Source organism: Myotis daubentonii, chromosome X (genome assembly GCF_963259705.1).
Source record: "Myotis daubentonii chromosome X, mMyoDau2.1, whole genome shotgun sequence".
NCBI classification, from domain to species: domain Eukaryota; kingdom Metazoa; phylum Chordata; class Mammalia; order Chiroptera; family Vespertilionidae; genus Myotis; species Myotis daubentonii.
Window position 1 is genome coordinate 129,682,308 of NC_081861.1, and position 23,360 is coordinate 129,705,667.

General features: G+C 38.7%; 1 protein-coding gene across 3 annotated transcripts in view; it reads right to left on the reverse strand.

The window, feature by feature from the left end:
• CDKL5 (cyclin dependent kinase like 5) overlaps positions 1–23,360 on the reverse strand; it is a 188,129-nt gene that overhangs the window by 113,137 nt on the left and 51,632 nt on the right. For all 3 annotated transcript variants that reach the window (XM_059679845.1, XM_059679844.1, XM_059679843.1), the window contains 2 exons: positions 8,748–8,978; positions 5,650–5,684 (listed from right to left, as the gene is read on the reverse strand). In XM_059679845.1, coding sequence (XP_059535828.1) covers positions 5,650–5,684; positions 8,748–8,811 — 99 coding nt within the window. In that variant the 5' untranslated portion in view covers positions 8,812–8,978. The remainder of the gene's footprint in view (positions 1–5,649; positions 5,685–8,747; positions 8,979–23,360) is intronic.

Consider the following 23,360-nt stretch of genomic DNA (forward strand, 5'->3'; position numbering starts at 1 on the left):
ATGGTTCACTAAATTTTCCTCAAATATCTTCTTAAAATAATTTGCTTTAGCCCTGGCCGGTTTGTCTCAGTGATTAGAGCGTCAGCCCCCAGACTGAAGGGTCTCGGGTTCAATTCCAACCAAGGGCACATACCTCTGTTGCAGCCTAGATCCCCAGCCCCGGTCAGACACATGCAGGAGATAACCAGTTGATGTGTCTCTCTCACATTGACGTTTCTCTCTCTCTGTCTCTCCCCCTCCCTTCCACTTTCCCTAAAAATCAATGGGAAAAATATCCTTTGGTGAGGATTAACAACAACAACAAATAGCTTGCTTAAAAAAAAAAAAAAAAAGTAACCAAATCATCATTTAGCTTTTTGGCGGAAAAGCAAAATTAATCTGAAAAAGGAAAAAAAGGAATCACTAATTCAAAATGTATAATGCTCACTAAAAACAAAGCCTTATAGCAAAAGACAAATATTAAGTAATAGCAAACAGACAAAGAATCCTTTTTAGTACAGGGAAATAAGGATATTTCTAACTAGTGAATATTTCATCAAATCTACTCTTCTTCCTACTCTTAATCTCAGTCTTTCAAATCTCAAATGTGGAAAATGGCACAATCCAGATTTTATCCATGTTTTCTCTCCTTAGCCTCTTTCAATTTGGCATTCGATGTACCATTTCACTCAAAGAGGCCATTAATAAATGGCACTATTAATCTTTATCATCACAGATCTTTTTTATAGATTTTTACAGTTGGTGAATGCCATTTTAAAAAACCTTCCTTCCTTGCTTTCAAGAGGTCAGCCTCTCTCTCCTTTCAGTCTGACCATTTGAAACATGCCCTTCCCACTGCTTTGCATTCCCTCTTGGAAGGTTCATATCATTTCACAGTTCCAGCTCATGCTCAAGTTAGCCCATTTCTGGAGTCAGATCAAAGCCACTTTATAAACTGTGTAATCTTGGCCCTGTTACATAACCTCTCTATGACTCAGTTTCCTCTCTTGCAAAATGGAAATAAGAGGATTGTTGTGGGATTAAATGTAAAATATCTAGTAGAGTGCCTAGCACATGGTAAATGTTCAATATGTGGTATTTAGTAATATCAGGTTTGGTATTCTGGTGCCATTTTATTCTTTATTATGAAAGCCAAACTCATTATTTCTCCCCCTAAACTTACACACCCTTTATGTTTTTCAGTCAGATACATGATACCAATGCTTTTCCAGTTTGCCACAAGTCCTTGGAATCATCTTTAATTCCTCCACAGGGACCTGTTACTCTGCAACAGCTCTTTACAGTGTCCTTAATTTTTGGTTCTATAATTTAAGTCAACTTTATTATTAATTGAATACTTATAGGCTGTACCCTAATACTGTATAGTTCATGGCTTTGTATAACTTGCTATCTCAAGAGCATATGGCATCTACTACTTCACAACAAACAGAAACTTCTCATAAGTCAACCCCAGCCAAAGGAAAGGAACTACATGAACCAGTACTTCCCTGTCCTAGGCTCAGCATCACCCTCCAACCTCTACATGGCTGCACAACCCTCTTGCCTCTAATATCATCTCCCTATTTCAACACCATTCTATTCTCCCTACTTTGTAATGAGAACAATCTCTATGGACTTCTGCAAAGAAAAACTGTACTGTAAAATATGTCTCCCTGCCGAAACCAGTTTGGCTCAGTGGATAGAGCATCAGCCTGCGGACTCAAGGGTCCCAGGTTCGATTCCGGTCAAGGCATGTACCTGGGTTGCAGGCACATCCCCAGTGGGAGATGTGCAGGAGGCAGCTGATCGATGTTTCTCTCTCATCGATGTTTCTAGCTCTCTATCTCTCTCCCTTCCTCTCTGTAAAAAAAATCAATAAAATATATTAAAAAAAAAACATGTCTCCCCTCTCACAGGCACTTCAAAGCAGACATGCAAATTTTAAAAAATCAGCAACATATATCTGCAGTGACGGTCCAAACTAGAATGTCTTCCAAATGCCAGTAGTCATAAAGTGCCATAAATAGCTGAACAGTCACTGCTAAGAGTTTTCATATACATGTCAATGTGTATATCTATACTAATAGAGGAATATGCAAATTGCCCAGGACACTGTCACAGTAACGACCACCAGGCTGCCTGGAGCAACAAGGCCGGCATGGGGCATAGTGAGGGATGACCAAATGACTGAACAGCAGGCTGCATGGGGTGACCAGGCCGGCAGGAAGGTTAGTGAGGGACGACCAAACAACTGAACAGCAGGCTGCATGGGGTGATCAGGCCAGCAGGGGGGTTAGTGAGGGACAACCAAACGACTGAACAGCAGGCTGCATGGGGCGATCAGGCCGGCGGGGAAGCAGTGAGGAGCGGCCAGGCTGGTGGGGGGGCAGTTAGACGTGACCAGGTTGACAGAGTGGCAGTAAAGGGCGACCAGGCCAGTGGGGGGGGGGGCAGTTGGGGGTGACCAGGCTGGCAGGGGAGGCAGTTAGGGGCAATCAGGCAGGCAGGTGAGCAGTTAGGAGCCAGCGGTCTAAACCGGCAGTTGGACATCCCCTGAGGGGTCCCTGATTGGAGAGGGTGCAGGCTGGGCTGAGGAGATCCCCCCACACATGAATTTTGTGCACTGGGCCTCTAGTATAATAAACAGAAACTGTCAAAAAGAGAGTATCATTATATTCTTTTAATCTATTTTTATTGATTTCAGAGAGGAAGGGAGAGGGAGAGAAAGAAACATCAATGATGCAAGAGAATCATTGATTGGCTGCCTCCTGCACTCCTCACACTAGGGATCGAGCCCACAACCCAGGCATATGGCCTGACTGGGAATCGAACCATGACCTCCTGGTTCATAGGTTAATACTCAATTACTGAGCCATGTTGGCCAGGCTGGGCCACATTTTTTAAAATATATTTTTATTGATTTCAGAGAGGAAAGGAGAGGGAGAGAGAGACAGAAACATCAATGATGAGAGAGAATCATTGATCGGCTGCCTCCTGCACATCCCACACTGGGGATCAAGCTCACAACCTGGGCATGTGCACTGACCGGGTATCAAACCATGGTATCCTGGTTCATAGGTCAATTCTCAACTACTGAGCCATGCTAGCCGGGCTGGGCCACATTCTTTTTTAATTGGGCAGCATTTATTTCAATAAACTAAGTATGGTCTTTGGCCTGGAATAAACCAACATTTATTGTGTTCACAAAAGACAAGCTATATCTTTTTATAAACATGACTTCTAAATTTCTTGCAACAGTACACAGATTAAACAGTAACTTTCTTTCATACTTGCTCAAATATACAATATACTAGGAATTATTTAATTATATATACACTCAGATCCAACCCTCTTAAAAAGAGAACAAATTTATGCATAAGTGATCAAACACACACCTATGCATAAGTAATCATACATTTTATAACCATTTTATAATTTTAAAAGGAATGCAAAATACATGGGTATGATTATTTTGTATATAATGGTACAATAGAAATTATTATATCCATTTTTAACTATAACATGAGATTTTGTGGTTATCCATTTGTTTGCTCCTGAAGGGTAAATCTTACCAAAAGCATCAAATTCTCTATTTTGGGGTAATGGGGTGAAGATTTGAAGGTTTGATTCTGGCTGAAAGAAGAATATACTATAACAAGTCTAATGACTAAACACCTGCAGATTCTAAAAAGAGTTTTTATTACTCTGAGTGAGGCACTAATTTATGTTTAAATTTTCCATCCGATATCTTTTTAGATGCATGAAAGGGAAAAAAAATAATACTTAAAGAGCTATTTTGTGAGTCCCCTCATTTAGGAAAGGGCAGTAAAAAGAGTTTTTTAGATGCAATCTCAGTTTTTAAAGTATCTCTTCAGACAAACTCTAAGCCATACAAGGTTAAGAAAACTACAGTTTACTTATCCTTGTAACCCAAAGTGCTCTACACATAGCCACTAGGAATCAGAGTTCACATTTAGAATTGGTTTCCCAAGAGCTTAGATCCCTGTTATCATCCACTCTCACTCTGGACCCATCTTGCTGGCACTGACAGTGTGCATTAACAGTGTGCAGTGCGAACCATTTCATACTATAGTTAACAAGCATGTTTTAACAAACAAGTAGACAGATATATGGATACATTAAAAAAATATTCAACTAATAAATCTTTTTTTACATAAAAGACAGAAGAACTTAGATTAGGTCAAAATTGTTGTAGCTTTAACACTTCCCATATTTTTTTAATTGAGGTATAATTGGCATACAACATTATATTAGTTTCAGATAATCATTACAAGGTAATGATTCAATATTAGAACACGTATCATCTAAAAGTTATTCTCTGAGTAAAACATGTTCACCACTGAGCAACAGCTGTGAAAACTTGAAATAACTTACCTGAATAAATGGTGATTATCATAGTCAAATAATTTATATAATTTGATTCATTCAAGGCTGTGCAAGGGTGATCAACTATAATCAATAATAACCATATACCATTCTCCCAAGCCCTATTTTATATCAAATACCTATCCATTATACCCTTCAAAATCTGGATTCAGACCCATAAAGTATTCTAAGTTACGTATTGGGTCTACATGAAAAATGCTAACTGAATGAAAGTGTTCATTTTTCTTAAGTACCTGAACATAAATTTATCACTACCTTGATTTCTTCTCTATCACCTCTTCTCATTAGGCAGCTTTTCAACTATACATTGGACAGGTGAAAATATAGCACATTGGAGAGGATGTGGAGAAAAAGGAACACTTGTGCACTGCTGGTGGGAATGCAGACTGGTGCAGCCACTATGGAAGACAGTATGGAGTTTCCTCAAAAAACTGAAAATGGAACTCCCATTTGACCCTGTGATCCCACTTCTAGGAATATATCCCAAGAAACCGGAAACACCAATCAGAAAGGATATATGCACCCCTATGTTCATAGCAGCACAATTCACCATAGCTAAGATCTGGAAACAGCCTAAGTGCCCATCAGTAGATGAATGGACTAGAAAACTGTGGTACATCTACATGATGGAATACTATGCTGCTCTTAAAAGGAAGGAACTCTTACCATTTGCAACGTCATGGATAGAACTGGAGAGCATTATGCTAAGTGAAATAAGCCAGTCAATGAAGGAAAAATACCACATGATCTCACTCACTCATGGATAATAGAGACCATTATAAACTTTTGAACAATAATAGATACAGAGGCAGAGCTGCCTCAAGCATATTGTCAAACTGCAGCGGGAAGACCGGGGAGGGTTGGGGGGCAGGAGGTAGGGGGGTAAGAGATTAACTAAAGGACTTGTATGCATGCATATAAGCATAACCAATGGACATAAGACACTGGGGGACAGGGGAGGCTAGGGAACTGTCTAGGGCGGGGGGGAAAATGGACACATATGTAATACCCTTTGTAATACTTTAAGCAATAAAAAATAAAAAATAAAAAAATAAAATATAGCACATGATTGTAAAGAACTAATGACTACCAAATCATGATAAAGCTTGTCCCAAAGTAACCTCCTTTCTCTGGGTTCACATATTAATTCTACTCAACAAGCATCATCATTATAGCCAGACAGCTTTAATTATATGCTCACATGCACAGAACACTACATTAATTTCAAAACAGTTAAAACACATTTTTTCTTCTTGTACTTGCCTTATGTCTGCATTTAAGTACAACTCCATAGGCTCCTATAATAAAAAGAAGGAAACAGTTAGAAGCAGCATACCTACTACAGCTCTTATAGAAATTGAAGTTCTATTATATTTACACTAGAGGCCCGGTGCATGAAATCTGTGCACTGGGGAGGGGTGTCCCTCAGCCCGGCCTGCGCCCTCTCACAATCCGGAACCCCTCGAGGGATGTCCGACTACCAGTTAAGACCCGATCCCAGCCTGGTCTGTGAGGATCTGGCCTAAACCGACAGTCGGACATCCCCTGAGTGATGTAGCAGTGCACCAAGTGGCAGGTGGCCAGGGAGGAACCAGAACCAGGGCCCAGCGCCACACTGCTCATGCTCATCCCAGCCCACTGTGCCTGCTGCTGCCACTCGGTAGTGCTGCTGTGGAGTCAGGAGAGGCTCCTGCCACTGCCATGAGCCCAGTTTCTGGCTGAGCAGCGCTCCCCCTGTGGGAGCATACTGACCACCAAGGGGCAGCTCCTGCCTTGAGTGTCTGCCCCTGGGTGGTCAGTGTGCATCATAGCAACTTGTTGACCAGTCATTCCAGTCATTCTGTCATAACAGTTGCTTAGGCTTTTATATATATAAATTGGTTATCAGTATATAATAATGATTCCTAAAATAACAATATTCTGCAGTGATAATGCAAAGAGCCACCTACAGAGCATGGATATTTATTATATTTTTTTTTCATAAACTGAGAGTATAAGTAACTCATTTCCTCAACATGTACTTTTACAGGTTTCTCTTCTAAAGAAAATTTCACTTGAGACATGTTTAAATTTAAACTTAAAATATTCTAGAAACAAGATTTGGGTACAAGAACCTTGGGAGTAGATGAAAATTAATTCAAAAGATTCTAGGAAACTTAAAACTTAAGAGCTAATGATTTCTTAGCATGGAGCTTACCAAATATGTTATCTATCCTAGGAGACAATTAAGTCCTCTTCTAGGATACTGGAATATCTTTCCTGATTGGCAAAACAGTATAGGCCTCAGCATTTCAATTAATAACTAATCAAAGTTGATACATCTTTTGCCATAAATAATCAATTCAAGGGCACAGGCCACAAGCAGTTCAAGAATCTCTGGCCATTTATAGCCATGCACTCCCACTTTGTTTGGTATAGTTTGATGAAATTCATCATCATCTTTTGGGTTACTTATCCTGTTATCCAGCCAATAAACTACTTTCTTAGAGATAGAACACAGAGTAGACAGCAAGTTACCCAGAAAACTGAGGTTAAAGTTATACTGTGAACATCTAATTAGGAGAATCAGAAGGTAGATTCTGCTTGACAGTTTTAGAGTTAGCTTGACAGTTTTAAATTTCCTTAATATATATTTGTATTTCTTAGCCAAAAAGCATCTGAGGTAGTTTATAAAAAAAAAACAAAAAGCATATAGCAATGTTTCTGGCTACAACTTAAACTGACATATTCTGATTTATATAACAGTCTTGTAGTTTTAGTTAATCTGAGCCAATCCCTGAGAAGATGATCACATATAAATATACAAAGAAACCCAAGGTTAGGATCCAGAAAACTTAGGTTCAGAATCTGGAACATTCCAAATGTGTTATACTCTATGAGATGACCTTCTCCAGTCAATAGTTTATTGCATAAGTCTAACTGTAATACTTCTTTGGGGGGGGGGAACCAATAACAAATAAACAAAAAGGCAGGTATTATAAAACAGATAGTAGGTAAGATATGGAGAATAAATTTTATTTACATAATTAATATTAATGAAGAAAACGAAAGGCGTTGACTGGTGAAGAAAGAAGGATCCATTCTCTTAATATGGTTTCAACTTCAGATCTTGAAGCAAACACCCAATGATCAGACTGTGTTTTTAATTGCTTTTATTTATTTTAATTTTTTATTTAAATTCTTTATTGCTGAAAGTATTACATGTGTCTCCACTTTCCCCCATTGACCTCTCCCTGCCAGCTCCCAACCCCCCCTCCCCCCAGCACAGGCCCTCACCCCTCATACGGTCTGTGTCCATTGGTTACGCTTACCGTATATGCATGCATACAAGTACTTTGGTTGATCTCTTACTCCCCCCTCTCCCACCCTACCTTGCCTTCTCTCTGAGGTTTGACACTTAATATTAAAATCTAAAACAGCTTTTCTGTTCACATTGGTAAATTTTTAAAACTCCTTTTAAAATTTCAAATTTATTTGAAAATTTTGAAATATAAAATATTTGTAACATTTGCTTTAAAGATATATGAAATTTTTGTAACATTTGCTTTAAAGAAACCATAATTATAGTCATTTATCTCATTAACAGAATTATTTATCAAAATCTCTATAAAGTTATCTTTAAGTCAAGAGCAAAAACTACTAAAATGAAAAAATCAAAAAAACTTATGAAAAATGAATTACCATATTTCATCTAATCAATGATGTCACTGAATATAAGCATAATTTTATGTACTACTAGGAAAGGAAAAATGCTGCCAATTAAACCATGACATGCTACTGATTATAACATACATCTGATTTCAAAGGCATCACAATATGACCAAATTGTGTGCCTCAGAATTTATAAAATGTGGTTTGTCATTCCCAGACAAATAGAAGTTATTTATTTACCATGTAGTAAGTAAAATTTAACTTATACAAATAAAATTAAAGTTACTGAGAATAAGCCTAACTGATATAAAAATAAAATGTAACCAAAAAATTATTGACTAAAGAAACCATGGTTCCTAATGAAAGAATGAAATAGATCTTATAACATAGAAACCATTCCTGAAACCTGTATGTTCATGTTGACCAATGTCAACCCAATAAATTAAATAAAAAAAGAAAAGAATGAAATTAAGGCAGCCTCAAGAAATTCCTGATTTATTAAACTTTAAGGGATTTTTTAATGTTTTCAACTTTCCATTTGAGAATAAGACCCAATAGTTGAGAATAATTTTATTTTTAATATCTTGCTCTTAGGTTCATATCTAAATTGATGCAGATTAAATTAGTAGGACCTGAATTATTTGCTTTTTTTGGTGGTAGGTATAATTGTATATTGCTAAAAAAAAAAACTCAAGAAATGCTAAACTTACCTTCACCTACAACCCCAAGGATCTCAAATTTATTCATCACATTACCAATGTTAGGAATCTTCATGAAGACAAACTCCTCTTTTGATGCGAGCCACAAAACATGGCATCAAAAAAGAACTTCTGAGAAAGTTGTCTAGTAAGTAGAACAAAAAAATGGCCGAAGGAAGAAATTCTCACAGGTTGGCAGGAACTTTCACATATTTCTTCTAATGTGAAGTATTAAATGATTCCCTGAAAGAACAAACAATTACAAGTCATAAGTTTTCTATTTCAGTAATCAAATAAACTAGCCTATATTTTTATACAGTTCTTTTAAAACCTTATTAATGTTTCACATACAAAAAAAAGACATAATCATAGGAGGGAAGAACCCAAAATGGAGCATAAATGAACAAATGTAGTTAACTGTATTTGAAATGAGTAATGCAAACACACTGAACAGGGCCAGAGGAAAAAAAATTAACCCTAGGTAATTCTTGAAAACAATATTTAAATACCATACTCTCCTTGAGCTTAGACAAAAAATAAATATAAATACATACTATATTCTACTTAGGTAGTAGTTTTACACAGAGATATGAAACTTCTTTATATGTATTCTAGGACTAAGCAAGTAAGTATATGTATTGTGGATAATGAGAGTTTGGTTCCTTATTCTCATAAACAGAAGTTACAAATATAAAAAGGGGGAAGGCCCTGGCTGGCATGGTTCAGTGGTTAGAGCATCATCCCACACACCAAAGGGTCAGGGGTTCGATTCCCGGTCAAGGGCATGTACCTGGGTTGCAGGTTCAATCCCTGGCCCTAGTCCAGGCGCATGCAGGAGGCAACCAATCAATGTGTCTCTCTCATGTCGATGTTTCTCTCTCTCCTTCCCTCCCTCCTTTCTACTCTCTCTGTAAAAATAATGGAAAATATATCCTCAGGTGAGGATTAAGAAAGAAAAAAAAAGGAAAGAAAGAACAGAAAAAAAGAAAAGGGAGAAGGTTGGGAATTAGAATTAACCATATAAGCTCATTCTTAATATAGAGAGATGTAGAAATAGACATAAGTGTGTGTGTAAATATAGTATAAAATATATATACACACATATATATTCCTTAGCTCTGTCTGTTGAGGGAGCCTGGAAGCAATGACACTCCAAGAGCCATGAACACAGCTAATGTGCCAATAAAAGGAACCAGGGTTCCTAGGAGAAATGGCTGATTTCCAGGCTACAGCAGAAAGTAAGGAAATGCTCAAGGAATAATGGGGGCATGTCTAAAGGAAACAGGAGTCAGCTTGAGGACTCCCACTGGTGAAATGAGGAACATTTGAGCAACAAAATAAATATAGTAGTAGGTTATAATCCATAGAAGTATAAAAAAGTGCACCAATCCTTACTGACATAAATAAATGGGGGAGAAGAAAAAGCTTTTTCTTAGAGCATAATTCCAAATAATAAATTTGATGAAGAAATAAGAAAAATCACCATTTGGCAAACCGCCCTGACTATAATTATTTTAGGCAAGTATCATTAATACATGATAAAACTAGTGGTTGAAAATTTGATGGAAAACAGAGTATTAACCAGTCTCAAAGTAGCTCCCTATAAGATACCTTTCAATTACAAAGGGGAAGATAGTAATTTCATAGTAAAGAATCTTGCCAGATACTATTTTAAGTGATCAAAATGAACACTGCTAGTAATAGGACAAATCAACACCATATGCCTCCTGATAGGATGCATCACAACATACTCCTGTGGCATTCCTTCTAAAAAGGTAAAACCTAAATCTAAGCAGACAGCAGCAGACACGCCCAAACTAAGGACATTCTACTAAACTAGAGGCCCGATGCACAAATTTGTGAACATTGAAAGGAAATTAATTAGAAGAAATATTTTAGAGGCTGGAGAAAGGCTGCAGGAGGTTGGCTCCAGGGTGTGTCTGGCCCATTTCACCCAGTCCTGATCGGCCGGACTCCAGCAGCAAGCTAACCTACCAATCGGAGTGTCTGCCCCTGGGTGGTCAGTGCACGTCATAGCGACTGGTTGAGCGGTCGACAAACCATCAAACACTTAGCATATTAGGCTTTTATATATACAGATAACTGGCCTGTATTCTTTAAAAATGTCTATGTGATGAAAGACAAAGAATGACTGAGGAACTGTTCCAGAAAAAAAAAAATTAAGAGTCATGAAAACTAAATATAATGCATTATCTTGGATTGGAATTTGGACAAGAAAAAAAACTGCTATAAAGGGTAACTGATAACATTTAAATGTCTACAGATTATATAATATTATGTCAATGATTATTTTGATAATAGTATAGTGGTTATGTAAAACAATGCTCTTGTTTTAAGAAATTATGAAATCGGTGAAAGTGGTCAAAAGGTACAAACTTCTAGTTAAAAAAGAAATAAGTCCTAGGGATGTGATGTACAGCATTGTGCCTATAGCTAGTACACTGATGGCAGGAATAAACTGAGACAAGCTTTCTAAAGAGTAATATGGCCATAACTAACAGCTTTAAAAATGTTCATATCATGGATAAAAGTATCTGACAAAAACCTACAACATCATTTCTAAATGTGAAATATTAGACACAGTCCTTTTAAAAATTAAGAGCCTAACAAAATGTCTTACAATTGATACTTATTAATATTATCATTAAACATTATCCTGGTGGGTTCTTGCCAGCTCAGTAAAATAAGAAAAAAACAAATGAATAAAATATATAGCATTGGAAAGAGGGAAACACAATAGTATTTACAGATATTATTATCTACATAGAAAATTCAGAGGAATTTAAAAATTATTGTGTTAGCAAGGTAGCTAAATATAAATTTAATATACAAATAACAGCTGTGTAAACATCAACAAGAAACAAAATTTAAGTTTTTAAAATCACATTTACAACAAAAAAAGTGGTTTAGGATTTAACATAAAATATATTCAAGGCCTTTATTCAAATATATATATATATATATATATATATATATATATATATATATATATACACACATATATATATAAAGATGACCAAAATAAATGGAGTTATCCTAATTTTAAGCTAGGAAGAATCAATACTCTCCATATTAACCTACATAGTCAATGCAATCTCAATAAAAATCCCAGGGTTTTCTAAAATATATGTGAAAACACAGAGTTCCAAGTACAGTCCACACCTGCCTGAGAAGAAAAGTAAGAAGGCTCAGCCTTGAGGTTATGATCTGGCAGTATGCCCTACCTAATATATTGAGGGTTAGAACTGAGCTACAGAAGGTAAGAAGGGATGCTCCTGGCACACATATAGACAAATTAGCCAATGAAACTGATGTGAGCACCCAGCAGCAGACTATACTGACTTTAATATCCCTATAGCTCCACTGTCAACTCCCACTGAATTCAGTTTGTTTTCTACACAAAAGTCTTTAGGATAAGTCAGATCATGTCACTTCTCTACTCAAAACTTTCCAATGGTCTCCCTTATCATTAAGAGTGTTAAGTCCAAGTCCACATAAGCCACAAGGCCTTAACCTGCCCTCCTCTAACAGCATCTGTGACTAGTTCTCTCTTGGTTTGCTACACTCCAGCCACACATATAACAAGAAAGTCAGAGTTGTTCCTAATCCTAAGTATCTCTTCATCACTCTAACATTTATTGTAGGTCAGATTCTTTTTTTTTTAATACATTTTATTGATTTTTCACAGAGAGGAAGGGAGAGAGATAGAGTTAGAAACATCGATGAGAGAGAAACATCGATCAGCTGCCTTTTGCACATCCCCCACCGGGGATGTGCCCGCAACCCAGGCACATGCCCTTGACCGGGATCGAACCCGGGACCTCTCAGTCCACAGGCTGACGCTCTATCCACTGAGCCAAACCGGTTCCGGCCAGATTCTTATTAACTGATTTTTCATTCAATATTTACCCAAAAAACCCCCACTTTTGAAATAAGGCAAGAGAAAGCAGACGCTATTATTTTAGAAACATTTAATGTAATGAAATCATAAATTTTAAAAGGTGACTGGGATATTTAGATAAAATGATGTCAATTTCAGAAGAAATTAATAAATATTTTATTCATTCATTTATTAAACAAACAATTACTGACTAACATGTTTCAGGAAATAGATAAATAAGACACACAAGACAGTAGTGAACAATATATGCCCTCATGGAGATTTAGATTTTGCTGAGGAAGGAAAAATGTAAGAATATTATCAGAGCCTACCCAGTTTGGCTCAGTGTATAGAGCGTCGGCCTGCGGACTGAAGGGTCCCAGGTTCGATTCCGATCAAGGGCATGTACCTTGGTTGCGGGCATATCCCCCGTAGGGAGTGTGCAGGAGGCAGCTGATCGATGTTTCTCTCTCATCGATGTTTCTGGCTCTCTATCTCTCTCCCTTCCTCTCTGTAAAAAATCAAATATATATATAAGAATATTACCAGATACTGGTACATGTTATAAAAGGGAAAGAAGGAGTGATTATTCAAAGAGGTCTTTCTAAAAAGATGACATCTGAGGTAAAATATCAATAACAAGGTGCTACCCATATGAAAATCAAAGTCAGTCACATTCCAGGTAAAAGATAGAATACTTGAGAATGAATCATTCTTTCATTTTCTGTGACTGATTTGGAAGAACACCCAGGAAACATGTAAATATTCCATTCTCTGCCAATAATGGTATATTTCAAAGGAAATTAGAGATAAAGATTAAATCATTCCCACTAAGAAGATTCAGCACCCCAAAAGTTCTGTATGTAAGTATACTAAAGAACATTTGGTCCCACCTATTCCCTGTGGAAATCAAAACTGAATAATGAAAACTGGGAATCAGAATTTAAATGTGTGAGTAGATACACAATATAGGTGTCAAGAACAGTTTTTTAACTACTAATATTCACACTGAGGGGAAAAAAAATATGCCAAATTGAATTTAACTATGTAAACAAAAAGGGGGCAACATAGTAGAGCCCACAAGCTTAGGGAGCTACCTGGCAGGTCTGACAAGCTCAGGGACTGAAAGTCATCCCAGGCCTATAGTTTCCTTAGCAAAAGTCAATCTTTACCTTCAGTGAGCCTCGCCCATTGTTCTTATATATCTAGAATAACATATCTTTGAATAATTTTCTTTTCCAGACCCCTGGAAGGCACAACCACTGGCACCACAGCACAAGACTACAAGACTTCTCCTTGTTACATCACATCTCTAAGTACTGTAAATGTTAACTGTCCTGTACCCACCAATATAAAATAAATGTTTCTCCATTTTGCTTTTTATCCAATCCCAGATATTTCCCCACTTTGCTTTATTCCACCTCCTTAATCTACCACCAATGGATTCCATGTAACCCCTTTATGTCTTCTCCTTTGATTCTACGTGTATAAAATGAACTTCAAAACTACCATTATCTGGAGCATTTTCTCAATCTGTTGAGATCTTGCTTCTGAGCATGTACTCAAAATTTTGGCTCAAATAAATTCATATAAAACTTTTCTATAGATTTGGACGTTCTTATGCCAACAACTACAATTTTATATGAATAAAATTGATTAATTTTTAAGGTATAAAAACCTGGATGAAATGTCCCTTTGAAGATAAATAAACATTCTGAAGAAAATACTTTTTTAAAATAGCCCTAAGATCCCAAAGATTTAACAAGATTGTAAAGAAGAATTACCTGGCTGAAATAAAGGCAAAAGAATAGAACCCAGAGAGGTAGTCCAAACACTCAAAATGGTTTTGGGATTCTGGCACTTGAAGGCCCAGGAAAACAAATGAGGGGAAAAGACAGCTTGTTCTTAAAACCCTTATAAATCCATGGGCAAAAAATGTCAAAGGCAAGAGCGTTTCAAAAGGAGGAAGTCTGATAAGACACCACTCACTTGAAATAGAAACCCTGAAGAGCTATACTCCCAGGATAGAGGAAACCAGAAAGAAATCAGCCCTTGAGCAGACTTGAATGATAGCTTTATGTCATCTGGGTGACCTAAGTAAACCTCTAAGTGTACCTTGGATTGTTGTATTGAGTTGGTCTAACATTCAGATTGGTGGTGCCACCAGCTATCTGGTTGAAGCAAGTGGGAAGGGTGGGGTGAGGGTGCAAAAAAAAAGCAAGACTCTGCAGAAGATAGCACCAATCTAGGCCTCACAATATGCTACAGATTTCTCCTTTACATTGTGCAGTACATAATAGCCAGATACACAAGGTAATAAAATACCACTAACAAGAACCAATAGGAACAACTAAAGCAGAAAATGACCCAGAAATGTTTGTAATGTTAGAAATTATCAGGAATAGCCTATAAAACAACTATAATGTTGAATTAATAAAAACTCAAGGTTTGAACATTTTGACAGGACTTGAAGGACTAAAAGATAAAAGAACACATTGGAAAAAATAAATTAGAATTCTAGAACTGCAAGTTAGAATAACAGCAAAGGAATTCAGCAGTTAAAAGAGAAAAATATCAGGATATAGAAGATTTTAAAAACTTGACCAAATGAACATATAAACTGCAGCAAAAAATATAGAGTATCTTTTTTTTTCTCCAAGTGCACACAGAACATTTTAAAAGACTGATATTGTTCTAGGCCATAATGCAATACAAACCAAATGACAAGGATTGAAGTGCCAGGATGTTCTCTCTCTTCTCCACAATTCAAGTATGCAAAAAATCAATGAAAGAAATAATTTTTAAATGTTCCTATGTCTGTAAATTAGTACAGTTTTAAACTAATCTATAAATCAGTCAAAGAAGAAATCATAAAAGACATTTAAAAATACAAATTTATGGGAAGAAGCTAAAGTTATGCTTGGGGGCAACTGAGAGCCTTATTATGCGTATAACAGAAAATATTTCTTAGAAGATTAATAAACAAAGCAGGAATCTCAAGAGCTTAAAAAAAGAACATAGCCGAAACCGGTTTGGCTCAGTGGATAGAGCGTCGGCTTGCGGACTGAGGGGTCCCAGGTTTGATTCCGGTCAAGGGCATGTACCTGGGTTGCGGGCATATCCCCAGTGGGGAGTGTGCAGGAGGCAGCTGATCGATGTTTCTCTCTCATCGATGTTTCTAACTCTCTATCTCTCTCCCTTCCTCTCTGTAAAAAATCAATAAAATATATTTTAAAAAAAGAACATAAAAATAAATGGAAAGAAAATATAAAGAATTAAATAAGAGCAGAAATTCATGAAATAAAAAACACATGAAGGGGTTCAGAACAGGCATCCCCAAGATGTGCTACTTTGGCCTGTGGGTTATTTTGAGCTGAAGGCAGTGGAGACCCTGAAGGCTCACAAGAAGCTTTTACTTCTCCCTTAAAGAATTTAAATTGGAGGCCCAGCTGGCTTCCTATGAACCAGAGGTCATGGTTCGATTCCCAGTCAGGGCATATGCCTGGGTTGTGGGCTCGATCCCCAGTGTGGGGCATGCAGGAGGCAGCCAATCAATGAAAGCTGAACTACATTGTTAGGGGATGCATATGTAAGTGGTAAATCTATTTTAAAAATAAGTAGTAAATCTATTCAAAAAATAAGTGACCAAGGAAGTGTTTCTTCTAAAAATCAGGATATTAATTATTCCCAGAGAGGAATTGAGATTGAGAAGAGATACTTAATGAGATTGGGTATGTGGCAAGCTGCAATTGATAAAAGCTATAGGAACTATCAAGAAGGAAGATCACCACCCACCAGATTTATTACTTAAAACAGGCAGTGACTGCTCAATCCAACTTGGCAACTAATTTCTCTTAAATGTAACCCTTAGCTTCATTATATACTCATTGTAATACATTAGCATGCTAAACAACACACCCCATGCCACCATGATCTGAAATGGAAAGCCCATGAAAGGATACAAATGGCTAATGGAGGTCCTCTGAAAAATCTCCACCCCTTTCTAGAGAAGATCCTGAATATCTCCCCCTTTATTGAATACCTACTCCCATCCCAATTTAATAAACCTCGATAAAGGAAGCAAATTCTGCTAAAGGGGGGGGGGGTGGCTGCTCTGTCTGTAGAGTAGCCCATTCTCTTACTGCTTCACTAATGAACTCACTTTTACTTTCAACTCTATGCTAGCTCAAGTTTGAATTCTTTCCTTGGCAAAGCCAAGAACCCAGAGTGGGTGGTGGACTTTCGGGTCCCCCGACCACTGAGATGCCTGTGTCAATAAGACGGCTTTCTGGGACCATGATAATGTTCTATTTCTTGACTTGAGTAACAGATAAATAGACATTAATTAGAGTGTATATTTATATTTTCTATATTTCTATGCTGTTATACTCCACAATAAAACAAATTTTTAAGAACTCTAACAGTAATTCTGACAATGACATCATATATAAATAGTTATATTAGGGGCAGAAATAGAATATTGGGGACCAGCTATAATTATAGGAAATATTAATCATGTTCTGTTAACCGTGACAATTCTGTTCTGATTAGAGAAAACACATTCTAACCTGGCTGGGAGTTATACGCCCTGGGACAGGGAAGCTAACACCAGAATGCAGTCCATCCTCTTGTCCTGAGAACTACTTATCATTATGGAAAGATTTACAACCTCGTGGATGAAGCAATCTAGTTCTGGAGGCACCTGCTCTTTATAACCTCCAGCCCCTATTGCCTGTAATCTGGTCCAGGGGTGCCCATAGGTACCCACCCTCTGCAATGCCCCCCCACCATATGACTTGTAACCTGCAATGGTTATCCTGTGCCTACTTTCCCATACCTGTAATCCCTACTTTCCCACATAATCTTTGTCCTTCTACCAAATATAAGCAGCTGGCTTATGGGGCGAGATAGAGCAGATTTTTGTGGATGACCTGCTGCCCTCCCATCCTGCCGGCATTACTGGAATAAACACTCATATAATTCAAGCCTATCCCTGCTTCATTGGCTCATGTAGTGACAGGCAGCCCGGACCCCTTGGTTGTCTGGTTACAGTTCCTTGATCACTTATATGGAAGTAAAAGATAAACATTGCCAAAAAAGTTTAACTAAACTATCTCTCTCTGAGGCTCAGACTCCACAAAATGTACTGTGTCTAGTGCTGGGTATCAACAACAAAACCAAAAACTCCCTGTGATGGATAAATGGATGCTGACTATGCCCATAAGGAGCTGGTGACGAAACTAGGTGAGTTGGGCCTCAATGAGAGATGATTGACATCCAAATGCCTGAAGACTTTGCAAAAGAGGGAGTAGAGCAGGTAATAATAATTTGAATTATTTCAGAGGGAAGAACTAAGATCAGTGATAGAAGTGAAAGGAGACAGATTTCAGCACAGCAGTGATTTGACAACAATGAACCACTAATGGTTAGTCATTCATTTTATAAATATCTGTCAGATACTTATAGTGGACCAGTCCATTTATAGAGCTTTGGAATACAGCAGTGAACAACACAGACATGGTCCCTGCTCTCATGGAGCCTACTGAGGGGAGACAGGCAAACATGATCATTCCAGACAGTGAGCAGATTTGCTATCCCAAAATATGCCTCTTTGGCATAAGCACTATTTTGAGTTAAAGGCAATAAAAACTCAACATATTGAAGAAAAGCTCTTTACCTCCCCCCTCAACTGCCTAAATTTATAAGGGAAATGGGGCCTGTACCAGGAAGAGAGCTGTTACCACACACTTTTTCACCTGCATAACAAAGCAACCTTTGTTTTCCAAAAATCTTCTCTGGCCTTCCTGTAAAACACCTTCCCCACTTTGTATGCCAGACCCTTATCTCTTTCCCTAGCTAAGGATGTTATATAAGCTTCAGTTACCTGGCTGCTCTTTGTATCTTAGTATATTCTTGAGGCCCCATATCTATGTAAATTTGTTTTTCTTCTGTTAATCTGTCTTATGTCAATATAATTATTTAGATCAGCCAAAGAACCTAGAAGAGAAAAATTTTCTACCCCTACAGCAGTGACAAGGATTATAAAGGAAAAAAACAGTCTTATGGTCGAAAGTTATGGCAATTGAGGAGGGGTCCTTTAGATAGGATGGTCTGGGAAAGGCCTGTCTGAGGAGTAAGATTTGAGTGAAATCTGTTTAATGTAAAGAAGCAAGCCATGGAACAAGGATGTGAAAAGAGCATTTGAGGCAGTACAAAGAGCCATACAGAACTTGATAAATTCAAGGACAGAGAAGATCTGTAATCTGAAGCACAGCAGACAAGAGGACCAAGAGAGAACAGGAAGAGACCACTGGATGCAGTTTGGCCTTGATAGAAAGAGTCCTATACTAAACTAGATGTGCTCTATGGTCCCTTCCAAAGCAAAGATCTAAGAATCTCTCAAAAATCATTTGTGTTTTGTCCTAGCTGGTTTGGTTCAGTGGATAGAGCATCACCCTAGGTTAGATTCAGGCCAAAGGCACATACCTCAGTTGCAGGCTCCTCCCCAGCCCAGGCCCTGGTCAGGGAGCATACAGGAGGCAACCAATAGATGTGTTTCTCTCACATCGATATTTCTCTCTTTCACTCTCTAAAAATCAATGGAAAAATATCTTCCGGTGAGGATTAAAAAAAATCATTTGAGTTTTTTATTACTAACCACTAATTTCATAAATAAAAGAATGCATTTTAAAGCAAATTTGTCTTACACTGAGAAACACACCTAAAAATAAGTAATCTTGCCTCTGCATTGGCAAGTAAGCAGGTATCTACCTACAAGAACTGGCAGAAACATAAAGCTTATAATTTATTTCATATATCATTAGTACTAAATTTAAGAGATGCCTGAGCCTTGAATGTTTCCTTTGTTGCTGAAATAATAATCTTCATCTCAATGGATCTTTTCCTCTTCCAAAAGAGAGTACAAAAATCAGTTGAGTTTTGTTTTTGTTTCTGGTATTGTTTTTATACATACAAATGAGAGATAATGCACTCCCATTTGCTTGCTTTTTTTAAAATCCTCACCCAAGGGCATGCTTATTGATTTCAGAGAAAGAAGGAGAGAAGGAGGGAGGGAGGGAGGGAGTGGGGGAGGGAAGAAAGGAGGAAGAGAGAGACATTGATGTGAGAGAGAAACATCTATCAGCTGCCCCTCCTATGTGCCCCAAATGGGGATGGAACCACAACCTAGGCCTATGCCCTGATCAGAAATCAAACCCACAGTCTTTCAGTGTATAGGGAGACATTCCAACCAACTGAGCCATACCAGCCAGGGTCCCACTTGTTTTCTTCCTGGATGCAACCACCTGACCAATAACCAATAGGATATTCATTATGCTTTATTCCCCCAATAGTGGGGATTTTTTATTTATAAATTAGAGGCATGGTGCACAAAATCTGTGCATGGGTAGGGTCCCTAGGCCTGGCTCGCGATCAGGGCCAATCAGGGCCTTCCTTCCCCCAGCTGCTGGATGCCAAATTTACATAGATATGGGGCCTCATAAGAATATACTAAGATACAAAGGCCGGGGCCTTCCTTCGTTCCGCGTCACCCCCTGGTGGTCAGCACATGTCATAGTGAGCAGTCGAACTCCTGAGGGGACAATTTGCACATTAGCCTTTTATTATATAGGAGGATATATTCTCCAATTCAGTTCCCATGATTAAATCAAACTGATATTTAACTATCATGTATAGCATACACACAGTTTAATAGCATAAAAATTTCAAACTATCAAACATGTAAATTGCCTTCACACCCTTTATCTTTAGAATCCTTCCACAAAGAAGTAAATCTAACACCAACGCAATGTATCTCTTATCCAGCTACTTGATATTTCTCTAGGCACTGCCAACCATATTCAACTCCCAGCCCTTCCTGAGAATTTGAGGGTCTCAGGGTTCAGATTGGAAAAAAAGAGCTGTGGAGGCTAAAAATCTAATTTTCCTCCCACCTAAATTATCCTAGCTGGGTTAATCATCAAATTAACAGAAACAGATTAACAAGAGAAAATGCACATTTGGCAGTGCCATAATGAGACCCCCAGACAGATTGGGCAATTGAGGCTTTTATGTGATTTTGGAAATGAGGAGAAGGGTAGAGGAATAGTGGTTTGGGACTTCAAAGGGGAGGAAGACAACTCACATGAACATGGAAAAGCAAATGTATTGTAAATAAATGTTTGCTGGGCCATCTTTAACAATGGGACACAGAGAAGACTTGGAACAAATGGACTTCCCTGTCTGTCACACACTAGTTTATATTAAACTAGTTATCTGATTCTATCTCCATTCCTGGACCAGGTTCTCTTTCTAAATTCCTTTTAGGCGGTTAAGGAAGAGGTCAAAGTTTTTCCTGAGTCTTTTGCTACTTAATAACTAGCCTAAAATCAATCTTGCAAAATATATATTTTGAGGTATAAAACTCTGCTTCCCTTCAGTGCTACATTGGGATCAGAGAAATTCAAGATTCATATTAATACTGTACCATTTAAGATAGACTTTGGTTTAAAAGATTTTGAAAGCACCTGCATGAAAATGTAAGTATCAACTTTTTCATGGTTTCTATGGGAAAATTTGTTTTGATCTCCAAATTCTAAATAACTAAATTTAACACATTGTGCACCGCATAGAAATCTCTAAGACATACGCCAGGGACCGCACGTTTTTGGGCAAACTGGACGTTATTTAAATCATCATAACTACAGATCATAATGCACTTTAGGTGTTGTTTTTCAATAATTATAACATTTTTATTTACAAAAACAATTAAACAATTAAAGTTCCTAGCACTTTTTTAACGTATGGTACTGCGTAAAACATTTTCCTCTATGAAGAGGGACCAAACAAAATTTACATAAGTATCTAGATTCGCTCCTTTTTCCATGGGCGGCACAAACTCTGCAGGCTCTCGTAGGAAATTTTTTCTTTCCACTCGCTGGAATACACGTAGGTTCATGCTGCTTCATATCACCTGACAACCTTTTGGGTGGATCTTTATGAGGTACTCTACTTGCACCCCCAGGGGAAGGGCTGGACAGATTTGTCTCTGGTTCCGGAGAGCCTTCATTATTGTCATCCATTATCCAGTCTCTCAACACCGATAGCAAAAACTGTTTATACTTCACTTTTGCTTGTGGATTGAGGATGTTGTACACTCTAAATGAATTGAAAAGTCCACAGTTTATAAGGTACAGCACTACTTTTTTTGTCCATTTCATCGTTTTCCTTAGAATTGAACAACACGAAAGGAATTGATCCGCACGGTCAATGCCTTTCATGTGGGCACTGTATTCCTTGATGCAGGTAGGTTTTACAATATTCTCTCCCGTTTTTCTATTTTTTTTTCCTGTTGTCGAGACAGAAGTGTCATGGATCGTTGATATCATTCGGACAACCCGTTTGTCTTTCCATGCTAGGAGAAGACAGTGTGTTGTCATCTAAGTTCCATAACAGATGGCGCGTGAAAAACGAGAACACTCGTGAGCGGTCATTAACAGATGGCGTGCGAAACACGAGAAAATTCCTGAGTAGTACGCAATGTGTTAAAATAAATTTAACAGAAGTTGTGGACCACCTAAGATTTTGCAGGGTTGATGTACATAAAAATATGTGGCCTGAGTTATTATCCTCTGCTCCAAATAAAATAATCCTATATAATAAAATAGAAACATGTAAATTAACCATCCCTCCACTATGCTCACCAGCCAATCAGAGTGAGTATGCAAATTAACCTGACAAAGCTGGTGGGTTAATTTGCATTCACAGGCACTGGGCAGCCAGGGTAGGGCAGGTACTTCCCCCACATCACCATGGCAATGCTGGGGAAGTTCTGGCCCCACGGCCACTTGCGCGCACACTGGTGCTGAGGAACCGGGACAGGGCAGTGTGCGCGGATGCCTGGGAGCCAGGGTCAGGGCTGGAGCTTCCCCTGTGTCACCATGGTAACGTGGGGAAAGCTCCGCCGAGGAGACGGGGTCAGGGAGGGAGCTTCCCCCGCACTGCGGCCACTTGCGTGCATGCGGGCGCCAGGAAACCAGGGGCGGGGCAGCGTGTGCGGATGCTGTGGAAGCTCCCACCTGGCTGGCACGCACACGCAGGCGCCTGGAAGCTGGGGGGGGGGGCCTGGAGCTTCCCTCCCCATGTTGCCATGGCGACGCGGGGGAAGCTCCCGCCCCACTGGAGTGTGTGTGCAGGCACAGGCGGAGGTTCTCGCTCTGCGGCCGCTTGCACGTGTGCCAGCACCAAAAGGCCTATGTCCCTGGGACAGGTGTCCTCGGGAGCCAGAATACCCCGAGCCTGTAGGCCCGTGCCTAAGCCTGGAACAGCCGGGGTTCTGGAACGTGACAGAGGGTGCACGTTGGGCTGAGGGGACTCCACCCCACCGCATCATGCACAAATTTCATGTACCAGGCCCCTAGTCTTCAGATAAATAATGATAGAAAGAACTTAAGTCCAAGACATCTGAAGATCACTTTGTAGCTCATACCAGTTGGCCCCAGGTAGGGCATAGTAAGTGGCTTACCTTGGCCTGAACTTCCCAAGAAGCCCAAGAACCAATACATCCAGTTGCCAACTTCAGACACACCAGAGCATCATCCAACCACCTGAACAAATGACACACTCAAAGGGCAAACTCAGAAAACACCAGAGCCCCACTATAGCCAATCTTGCTATATAGGGACAGCCCCTGCATAACAACTCCTCCACTGAAGTCATGGCCAGTC